The 12,028-nt window shown below is 40.8% G+C and overlaps 1 protein-coding gene across 2 annotated transcripts in view; it reads right to left on the bottom strand.

The window, feature by feature from the left end:
• The window catches only part of LOC106583752 (ER membrane protein complex subunit 2), a 70,420-nt gene extending 68,975 nt beyond the window's left edge, over window positions 1-1,445 (bottom strand). For both annotated transcript variants that reach the window (XM_014168311.2, XM_045704666.1), the window contains exon 1: window positions 1,343-1,445. In XM_014168311.2, coding sequence (XP_014023786.1) covers window positions 1,343-1,397 — 55 coding nt within the window. In that variant the 5' untranslated portion in view covers window positions 1,398-1,445. The remainder of the gene's footprint in view (window positions 1-1,342) is intronic.
• Between the last annotated feature and the right edge of the window lie 10,583 nt (window positions 1,446-12,028).

Raw genomic sequence — 12,028 nt, 5'->3', positions numbered from 1 at the left:
CTCCAAGAGGGCTGTCATGCGCCTTTTACTGAGGAGTGGCGTCCATCTATCTGGGCACTCTACCATAAAGGCCTGATTGGTGGAGTGCTGCAGAGATGGTTGTCCTTCTGGAAGATTCTCCCATCTCCACAGAGGAACTCTAGAGCTCTGTCAGAGTGTCCATTGGGTTCTGGATCACCTCCCTGGCATTTTTTGGTACCCTTCCCAGATCTGTACCTCAACACAATCATGTCTCAGAGCACTATGGACAATTGGCATGGTTTTTGCTCTGACATGCACTGTCAACTGTGAACCTTTAATTGACAGGTGTGTGCCTTTCCAAATCATGTTCAATCAATTGAATTTACCACAGGTGGACTCCAATCAAGTTGTAGAAACATCAAGGATGATCAATGGAAAGAGGATGCACCTGAGCTCAATTTCAAGTCTCATAGCGAAGGGTCTGAATACTTATGTAAATAAGGTATTTCTGTTATTTTTAAATTTACTAACATTTCTAAACGTGTTTTCACTTTGTCATTATGGGGTATTGAGTGTAAATTGCTGAGGAATTTGTTTTATTTAATCAATTTCAGAATAAAGCTGTAATGTAACAAAATGTGGAAATTGTCAAGGGGTCTGAATACTTTCCTATTTGGACACTTTAAAACGGTATTTTGGCATTGTGCTATTTATCAATATGTCTTGTCAACAGGAAACAGCAACCTCATTTTAAATGTCAGTTTTAGGAATTCAATTACATTTACAACATTAATGTCCAATGGTATTGTACAAAACTAATCAGTTAACTGTTGAGAGTCCAAAAACGTGCTGTGATTTATTTTGATGATAAACAAGAAATCACCAAAATCGCCAAAACGGGTTTCCCCTGCCTAATGGTAGTATCCATTGCAAGACCGTGTATTTTAGCAAGCCAACTAAAGAGGCAGAACAATGACAGGAGGCAGCTAGCTAACGTAGTTATAATCAGATGACAGGCGTTAGGTATTTACGCTGGCTAGCTAGTTTAGCCTGCTGTGTGTCCTTGCAAACTCACACATGTTGTGAACTGTTAGCTACGACAACGGGATACACAATAACAGTTCAATCAATTCTTAACGTTAGCTAGATAACTTAGAAATAAGAAATGTCGGCAGAAATAATGTGCTAGCTAAGTGGCTATCTCGTGTTAGCAAGCTGAATTAGCTAGCGAACAAGTCAGCAGCTGGCGTGATGAGATGGACATACGCAGCTACATTCGCCGAACAATAGATAAAAATGCACCACGTCGAATTATACAATGATTTAGCAACACACCTTCAGTCATACAATACATTAAAACGTTTAATCGGCTTGTGTTTACCTTCCCAGGTTACATCGTACATTTCTGATATCGACGCCATCGTTCTTAGCAGCATAGGTTGAACGTCATTGAACTGGGAGTGGCTTGTTTCTGCTGACACTTTGATCTCTGAGTCGTGTAACCACAAAGTGACCATCAGTCTACAAGCTCGAGAATAGTCAAACATATTTTGGGAACATGTTCAATGTATTTTGTTCATTTCTATGGACTTATATATTTCTGCTGCTTCCATAGTTTTTTTCCTGCTATTAATATGAGTGTAATAAAAATTGTCAAAGACTCCAGCGATGCTGGAGCATCAAGTCTAGGTCCAAGAGGCTTCATAACAGCTTCTACCCCAAGCCATAAGACTCCTGAACACCTAATCAAATGGCTGTCCAGACTATTTTCATTGCCCCCTCCTTCTTTTACTGCTACTCTCTGTTGATATCATCTATGCATAGTCACTTTGATAACTCTACCTACATGTACATATTATCTCAACTAACCGGTGCACCCGCACATTGACTCTGTACCCCCCTGTATATAGTCTCGGAATTGTTATTTTACTGCTGGTCTTTAATTACTTGTTACTTTTATTTCTTATTGTTATCTGTAATTTTTTTTACTGCATTGTTGGTTGGGACTCGTAAGTAACAATTTCACTGTAAGATCTACACCTGTTGTATCGGTGCATGTGACTAATAAAATTTGATTTATTATGATTGAGTGGTGGGGCGTAAACTGTCCGTTTGTATTGACATGAGAAGATTCACGGAAGTCAAATAATTTATGATTAACGGGAATGGTAAGAGAGGTAAGGACAAAATGCTACTTTAAGCATGGCTTGCTAAAAGGCTGTGTTTTAATTGAGCAGGCAAAGCTATCATGGATGTTCACTTTGAGGCAGCTGTTCAATCATTGGGGTAATTGAATCCTACTATCTGATGCATAGATTGCATCAGGTCCCTGTCTACTTAATTTAACAATTGACACTCAGAGCAGTCCACAGTTTCAACACCTGCAAAATCTCACTTTAATCCCTGCGGAGAGGATCATAACAGACTAGTTAGCATAAGAGTTATGACAGCGCTGGATGTTGGACTAGATCTAAACAAAAGCAATGCATGCACTTGCTCTGACCCTTTCCCCCATCATACCCAGGTATTAAATCTGACAACGCTGATTTACACACTGCCTCCAATTATTATTCATGTAAGTGGGCCTAAAATTACCCTGTTTCAACCGACCACAAAACAGGGCTTAAACCTCTCCAGAGGTTTAGGTCTCCGAGCTCTGCAATCCTGCTCACAATAAATGTATATTAATCTTACACCTAGCTTTCATGAGGCCTGGTTAGATTTGTGGTTGTTACCAGGGAGGGCTGGAAAGGGGTCAGAGATGCTGTATAGTCTCATGCTTAGTTTTGTAATTCATTTTCTTCTGAGGTAGGTTAAGCAGAATGTCAGCAGAAGAAGACTTGTGTGTTGAAAGCACATTTGAGATGCTGTGTTGTCCCTTTCTTTTCTTGATTTCCCTCTCAAGGGGCCTCTGACTGTCCCATGTCTCTGACTTTGTAAGTTACACGCCACACTCCACTACCACATCACGCACTTGTTGAGGTGGACTCAGCACAAACTCACTTACAGAAACATTTCAGAATCCTGGATGTCATCCCTAGTACCGCTCACTGCACTGTAGATACTTTGTTAATGTTCTATTGTCTGAGGTCAACAGGACTATGTTTTTTTTACAGGACACTGCCATTGTAAAAAGGCAGAGCATGGTCATTATTGGGCAAGTACAAGTGTACAAGAGGACTATAAAATGTCATCATCTCTGTCAGGGATACAAAAAATAACATTATGTGCGGTTGAACTTACGTTCAGCTCAAACGATCCGTGGACTTGTAATTTTAAAGTCTGCACATGGCAGTCAGTTGATATGTGGTCGGGTTTTTGCTGGAAACCAAAATACTGAGGCGACCACATTAAAACAAGCAAACACTGTCCTTCAGGGTAAAGGGCTTTCCCTTCTCTGCCAGGGTGCTGTTAAAGGCCAGGGCCCTGTTCTCTTCCCGACCCGCACCAACGACCAGAAAAGACAGTGGGGCCTGACTCAGAGGAAAAGGCCATGATGGTAAAGGCCCTCTGTACCATGTACAGGTTTAACAAGCTGTCTTTAACGTTGTCAGCATGAGATGCAGCTGTATCTGGAGGTAGTGAAAAAAAAAAAAAACTCAACATACGGCTGCTGTTTACCTTGGAGAGGGTCACTCAGCTAGAATGTCACGATGAGGAGAGATCAATAGCAACCGTCCTGAAAACCCAAATTGTACTCCTTGACTGCTGCTTACTTAGGTTTTCATGCTGCGAGAGTCCCACATATGGCACATGAGACAGGCAATACAATGAGTGTACAAAACATAAGATCACCTTCCTAATATTGAGTTGCACCCCCTTTTGCCATCAGAACAGCCTCAATTCGTCGGAGCATGGACTCTACGCTGTGTTCAAAGTGTTCCACGGGGATGCTGGCCCATGTTGACTCCAATGCTTACCACAGTTGTATCAAGTTGGCTGGATGTCCTTTGGGTGGTGGACCATTCTTGATACACACAGGAAACTATTGAGCGTGAAAAACCCAGCAGCGTAGCAGTTCTGTACCGCCCTGTATATAGTCTCGCTATTGTTATTTTACTGCTGGTCTTTAAACACTTGTTACTTTTATTTCTTATTCTTAACTGTATTTTTTTTAAACTGCATTGTTGGTTGGGACTTGTAAGTAAGATTTTTACCATAATACAACCATCACCTGTTGTATTCGGCGCATGTGACTAATAAACATGGGAAACTGTTGAGTGTGAAAAACCCAGCAGCGTTGCAGTTCTTGACTCAAACCGGTGTGCCTGGCACCTACTACCATGCCCCGTTCAAAGGCACTTAAATATTTTGTCTTGCCCATTCACCCCCTGAATGGCACACACACAATCCATGTCTCAATTGTCTCAAGGCTTAAAAATCCTTCTTTAACCTGTCTCCTCCCCTTAGTTTACACTGATTGAAGTGGATGGAACAAGTGACATTAATAAGGGATCATAGCTTTCACCTGGATTCACCTGGTCAGTCTATGTCATGGAAAGAGCAGTTGTTCATAATGTTTTGTCCACTGAATATATTCTTTCCTTTCAGTCTCCTTTCCTTGTCTTCAAAAAGACAAGCTTACAGTAGAAACACTGCACAGGGATTATATTTTGATTTCTGACAGAAGCAATCAGAGTTGGCAATCACTAAAATGAACAGTTACGGCCTGAAAATTGATGTGGAGTTTAGGTGCTTTGCGGTTTTGAAACAGTTCCTGTTAGTTTCCAGCCTTTTCTTTATTTTTCACCGGTGTCATACGGTTGCGGAAAATGAAGACAGATGCAATTAGCAACAATGTTTGGGCTGAACCCTCTGGAGCCAGCTGTGCTGTGTCTGCTTTGAAAGCTGACTACAACCCCTGTCTGACCAAGTTGCTTTCAGCTCACCGCGAATCACTCTCTACAGATGACTTCAGCACACTCTGATGATCTCCTCTCCGTAGCACCCTTTCACCCTACCCTTAGCCTGCGTGAGAGGCCCAGAGCGGGAAAACTGTGGCCCATCACAATTTAGCTACCTCACTCTCTCACTCACTCTCCCTAGGTTTCAATGCCAAGAACAATATTCAGCTCAATGTCAGCCCCCGCACAAGTAATTGACATTACTCACACAGTTAGAAGCTCAGGATGTATGGCTCCCCTGACACCTAGTGTAGTAGCGTGATTGCTCATAGTGGAGTAGTGTATTACCACATGCAGTACATGATGTGTTGCTGGATTGGATTAATGTCCACCGTTCTTTCTCATTAAATTCATTTTAAACAAGTTTAACATCACCAGGCAAGAGAAGACTCTTAAAAGACTCATTCTCCATGTGTGTTCAGATGTGTTCACCCACAAGTAACCCACGGCAATTTAGGCATGTGTGAAATGTCCCATCAAGATATGGGTTTATTTTAGAGGTACAAAATCAACTAAATCACTAATTAAGTATGAGGCTTGAAGCTGAATTCAGATTTCGTTGACTTTATCCTAGTAGTTAAGCAGTCTATTCAACAATAGTATGAAAGAAATGTTTTATCTTTCAATGCCAACCTTTATTTGATATTAATAAAAAGGTGCTTGATATAATGCTGCAACATGGAACATTATTTATTCTATATCAATTACTGTAATCTTAATGAAAGGATACAGATTCAGTCTTTGAATTTTGACTTCTCACGCACATATGATATGCCACACAGTGACCAATCTGTCATCTACTGTAGAGAGCCTCTTTAATGTTTGGATGTTGATTTCCTCATATAACTTTATACTGGCACTGATTAAGGAAAATAAGTTTACTCTGAGTAGAGCCTAAATTTGAGTATCCTTTAAGAGCTACCCTCACAGATGGTGGCCCTTCTCAGTAACGGTATCCTGAGCAGTAGTGGTCTGACCTTTAGCCCAAAGCTATTGCTACAGCTTGAAACATGGAACACTTCTACATCCTCCCGGGGGTCAGAGTTGAGGTTTACCATTTAGAGAAGTTATGGCCCTTTTCACTTTCATAATTACTTTCCTCCAATTGTTTTGAGACTGGTTTTCTTCTGAGCCTTCAACTAAGTTACATAAATATATGCAACTGAAATCATTCCAGAAATTCAGAATCCAGATGAAGAAGTATAAATGAATCCCATCCCTTCTTCGGCAGAAGCCATTGCTAAATTGCATGCTCATGGAGTTATTGGATTTCACATTTCTTTTCCAGTAAGAATGTCCATGACCACACATTTGGAGATAACACGGCATTCCCTGTAATGTCATGTTTTCAGAGAAAATTGCAGAGGGGAAATCAAGCAATGCATATCATGAGGAGTGAGCATGGGAACAGAGTTTGGTGAGGTACTGTAGGGTTGGGGCCGAGCAGGTCAAATATTCTCTCTCTTCTTCTGAGTGGATAATATTACTGAAGTGTACTAGCTACAGGATTCCAGCATCACATGAACATACATCCTTACAACACACACACAAACACACATATACACCCACAACTTCTCCTCTATCTTTCCTAAGACATAATATGACACGTGGCCATGTGAGGATTCTCCGGGGTTAGAAAAGTATTTACATGTTACTCTTGGTGTAAAAAGTTGACATGTGCTGTGCAGATGCTCTGCCATGCTTGGTGCAACTGGGTGCCTTGCCTGTGAATTTGTATTGTTTTCTAGCCCCCTGGCTCGGTCGATAACCCCGATCCCACTGCCATCGAATCGGACGCTGCTGATGTCAGCATTGGGCTCTGGATCAGGAGTGTGGGCTGCTGATTTATAACCTGACACAGACTGCGTGCGAGGTGATGCATATCTAAAAGAATAATTGAAATTCATGAGATACTGGCATTCAGATTGAGAGGAGATGCTTGGCTTTGCAACATCCAGCACAGAGACATTTGTCTTCAGATAGTTTTGATTTATTTTTTGACAGATAATAGAGAGAAGAGAGGCTGGTGGTGGGTGTCTTTGGCACTGCCTGCCTTCATCCCTCTCTTGGAATCGTTGACTGAGGAGGTTTTCAGAGAACTACAGAGCTGAGGTTTTTCATGGAATCCCTGGCTTATCACTATTGGCCCTTTAAGTTGATCCAGTTAGGAAAAGCTGAAAAGTATTTATCCTCTGAAAGACACACACATCAAGAGCTGGATAATTTTTCTGCCTGCTGAAATATGTTGTTGTTTCTGACAGCATCTATTGGCATTTATTGGACTGGGATATACTGACAGATGGATCATGTGTGGCCACAAACCCACACAGTCTCCAAAGGCCTCCGCCTATAGCGTTCACAACATTTTTATTTTATTTCAAGGAAACAGAAATGAGCATGTGGATCTGTGTATTTACGGTAGTTATCGGTGTAGTGTTTTACAAGGCTCCACTCTGGATCACTTTCTTCATTAGCATGGCTGTGTGATATTTCTGTGTCTTGCTGGGATCTCCTCATTAGTTGTGTGTTTTTGCCTTTCCTACATGGTTCGGTTGACCGAGAAGCACCTTGGCAGTGGTCGACTAGACTAAGATACAGTCAGAAATATAGCCCAGCCTATATAGCTAATTTGGAGACCACCCTGCCTCCCACACAGAGATTGACTGTGACGCAGAACAACGGGGAGGTTCAACTTTGTGCTTAAACAATAACTCCCCACAGCTACAGGCTGAACTGAGGCGCATGCAGCGGGTCTTGCAATACACCGAGAGAGAGTGTGGTCTCAGGCCCTCCAGCTGGAAAGGTCTGCTTTGGGTTGACCCCAACGTCCTGGTGTTGTCTCCAGAGTCTGGCTCCAAGGTTCCAGTTTCTATCCTAGTCTGTCAAGATCTTGGACTAGGCCCTCCAGTTCTGGACGGTCCAGACTGAAGCACATCTAATGAGAGAACAAAATAAATGAGGGGTAAATAATTGTGTGTGCACGTTTATTTTAAATGCTAGTAAAACTAAGTGCATGTTCTTTAACCGATTGCTGCCCACACCCTCCCGCCCGACTAGCATCACTACTCTGGACGGTTCTGACCTAGAATATGTGGAGAATTACAAATACCTAGGTGTCTAGTTAGACTGTAAACCCTCCTTCCAGACTCACATTAAGCATCTCCAATCCAAAATTAAATCTAGAATCGGCTTCCTATTTCGCAACAAAGCCTCCTTCACTCATGCCGCCAAATTTACCCTTGTAAAACTGACTATCCTACCGATCTTTGACTTCGGCGATGTCATTTACAAAATAGCCCCCAGTACTCTACTCAGCAAACTGGATGTAGTCTATTACAGTGCCATCCGTTTTATCACCAAAGCCGAATATACTAACCACCACTGCGACCTGTATGCAATAGTTGGCTGGCCCTCACTACATATCCGTCGCCAAACCCACTGGCTCCAGGTCATCTATAAGTCTATGCTAGGTAAAGCACTGCCTTATCTCAGCTCACTGGTCACTATAGTAACATCCACCCGTAGCACGCACTCCAGCAGGTATATTGCACTGGTCATCCCCAAAGCCAACACTTCCTTTGGCCGCCTTTTCTTCCAGTTCTCTGTTTCCAATGACTGGAACGAATTGCAAAAATCTCTGAAGCTGGAGTCTTATATCTCCCTCTCTAACTTTAAGCATCAGCTGTCTGAGCAGCTTACTGATCACTGTACCTGTACACAGCCAATCTGTAAATAGCACACCCGACTACCTCATCCCCATATTATTACTTACCCACTTGCTCTTTTGCACCCCAGTATCTCTACTTGCACATCATCATCTACACATCTATCACTCCAGTATTAATGCTAAATTGTAATTATTTTCACCTCTAGGGCCTATTTATTGCCTACCTCTCTACTCTTCTACATTTGCACACACTGTACATAGATTTGTCTATTTTTCTTGTATTTTGTGTTATTGACTACGTTTGTTTATGTGTAACTCTGTGTTGTTGTTTTTGTCGCACTGCTTTGCTTTATCTTGGCCAGGTCGCAGTTGTAAATGTGAACTTGTTCTCAACTGGCCTACCTGGTTAAATAAAGGTGAGAATAATTTTTTTAAATAAAAATAATGTATGCTAACACCTCTCAGTGTCAAAAAGGGGCAGAGTGCGTAGGCGTGTATTCTGCATTCACAAGTACATTCTGAGGAGTCTGCATCACAAAGTTTCCACACAGAAGTAGTAAAAAAAGTAGCAACATCCGGTACTACTAGGGCTACTATTGAGAATAGTTCTGCCTTCCGCAGTCACGTTACCACCCATTTCCATACACACTGAGTGTACATTGAGCTCACATTGAGGGCATATATATTTGGATGTCAACTGTGCACACATGAGCATGGGCTGTGAGCTATGAGCTCACTCAGCGCATCAGTAAAGTACAGTAGCCCTATAAAAGAATAACATTCAAAATGTGGTCTGCCCTGAAGTCTATAGACTTCAGAGCAGTGTTCAGGTCCAAGAAAGGCTCAGGTTCAGTAACATCAAATGACTAACGCGGGCAGGTCCCCTTTTGCTGTGTAAGTGTTTCCCTCTAGTTGGAACCTCGATGTGTTAATCACCTTAGCTCTCACAGTTTCCTAAAACTTCCACCAAGCCACAATTGGGTATGATTCACTGTAAAACACATAGGCCTAATTCTGCTTTTCAGAGTAAGGAAATAACCCGCTGAAAGGATCCAGCAAGGGAAGGTAATCACAGCTTTTTGCGTGACTCTGAAACCTGATAGATGTTTATTTGGGGTAAATTGTGTAGTTTGTGTGATGACTTTTATCAAATGAAATTTGCATGCCACATAATTCAAATCCAGCACAGTATCCCCTTAGTGTCCTACTAGGGGGAAATGTGAATAGCTTCTGAAATAAAAAATGTTCCCTTCAACAGAAAACTGATTCCATCTTAAGAGAGAGTATTCCCTTGCTTGAATTTTCCCAACTTACTCCCCAGGGCACCTTCATTAAAAACACTGGCTGGTTGAAATAAGAGAAAACAAAACAATTTAGTGTTTGAATCACTCTTTCAAACACAAGATTCTTTGTCAATTATAATTTAGCTTGTGCTATTTAACCTATGGTTGAAACATATTTATTGGCTGTTGTTTGCAAATGTTAGGTTTTGCCTTCTCGAGATTAATTAGAACATTTCTGTACCATGGTGTGTTTTGTTAGGTATTTTAAATAAAATAGGTAAAATACAAAATCTGCAATCAAAGTTGGAAGAGAAGTACCAATCGTATCAGGGTTGGTTGTCATAATATTTACACTTTCACTTCGCAAAAATATATCCCTATGTCTTACGATTAAAACAACTGAGGAAGACAAATCTTTACATAAAAAATATAAAAGACTAAACAGTGCACTTCTTCTGAGTAAAACCAAACCACTTAGTAATAGCTGGTAATTTCTTCATAATAAAGCATGAATAATTGTTTCACAGGCATTTTCATGGACAGACTCCCAAGTAATAAAACTGTCAAATAAGTGAATATGCAGAATTTGTCAAAGCACTAAGCAAATTTGGCGCCATTTTCACAAAAGGAATGCTGTTCAGTCAGTGGTGATCCAAATGATAAAAAAAAGATGAGGCTATATCATAAAACAAAAAAAGCTATTTTTAGAGTGAAGTCAGTGCTAGGCCTATAAGTATGTGAGCCAAATGGAAGTGTGGCTGCCAAATGGAGGCATGTTTGTCTTTTTGAAAGATGGGTCTGTTCTTTGGCAAATATTTTATCCACCTCAGAACTGGCTGGGTAAATATAGTTTACCATTGGCCAAAATAATGCAAAATTATCAGTGTGTCAGTTATTGATTATTGTGAGAACTCAACATACAATGTTGAAGGAAATTAAAGGTTTAAATTGCTCCCTGAACAAAATAACAAACTAGCGAGCATCTAGAGATCAAATTACAGGGACATTTGTTAAATTTGTGCAAAAACAATCAAATGAACAATACAATTAAAAGATCTGAAATATATTTTACTCAAAAAAACCTTACTCAAAACTCTTGGGCAGAGGACACAAAGGAGCAGTGCTGGTGTTTTACTGAACTTTTTTTTCTTCTTCTTCAAGTTTTAAAGATCACTGACTTTAAGTCAGGGCTGGCTGTGTCTGAAGCACCCAGTAAAACAGCATCGGCGATGGTGAGTGGTGTCTGTTTATGACTAATTTCTAGCTGCAGTCGGAGGGCAGAGAGAGAGAGAGAGAGAGAGAGAGAGAGAGAGAGAGAGAGAGAGAGAGAGAGAGAGAGAGAGAGAGAGAGAGAGAGAGAGAGCTTCCTAGTAACAAGGGGGCAATTGTTTGGGGCTATAGGACAGTGCCATGTGGTTGTCAAGCAAACAAGGTAGTAGTGGAACCTATTAGAGATGGACCATTTAGTATCTGATATTTGCTCTTCACTGCTGGGTATGGCCAACACATGGGCATTTTTATGAGGCATCTGCTGAAGTGAGGAAAAAAGGGTTTGCTTTTGCTGGGTAGTCAAGACCCTAATAACTGTGTAGGCAGGCAGAAAACCAAAATGTTTAATTAGCCTTATTATTATTATTATTTAATCAGCCTTATTATTGTTATTTAATCGTGTCTATGTTTATTTAAATCTGTGTTTTCCCATGTGCTTTATTTCATTGTGAAGAGTCAGTCTTTGAGCTTGGTGAACTCTATTAGACACTTCTCTGTTGGAGAAATATTGGTGGGTTCTGGGGAGGCCCAATGTTTTCAATTTCAACAAGTTCACTTGGCAAAGAACTCCCTCTTCATAAATGACATGTTTCATTGTATCAACACTACAGTGAAATGATGGTAGTCTTGAAAGGTTTACTACATAGTCATGCTTCCTTTTGAGTGGGCCTATGCAGGAGAAAAGCTGAATACACATTTCCATATGAGCACACCACATTATAAAATATCTTCATGAGACAGCCCTGCAATTCACAAGAGTTGTACACTCACAACACAAGTTCAACAATATTAACTAATTGGTTGCCAATGGGATAACTTAATAATACTCTAATTGCAAAGTCTAATTTGAAGAAAATTTCTTCATGCACATGCCATTATCAGCAACAATTAAAAAGAAATAAACTAAATTAGGACTGTAAAATTGTAAGACAGTATTTTCACTT

This window comes from Salmo salar, chromosome ssa02 (assembly GCF_905237065.1).
Source record: "Salmo salar chromosome ssa02, Ssal_v3.1, whole genome shotgun sequence".
Taxonomy (NCBI): domain Eukaryota; kingdom Metazoa; phylum Chordata; class Actinopteri; order Salmoniformes; family Salmonidae; genus Salmo; species Salmo salar.
This window is presented reverse-complemented; position numbering and strand designations above follow the sequence as displayed.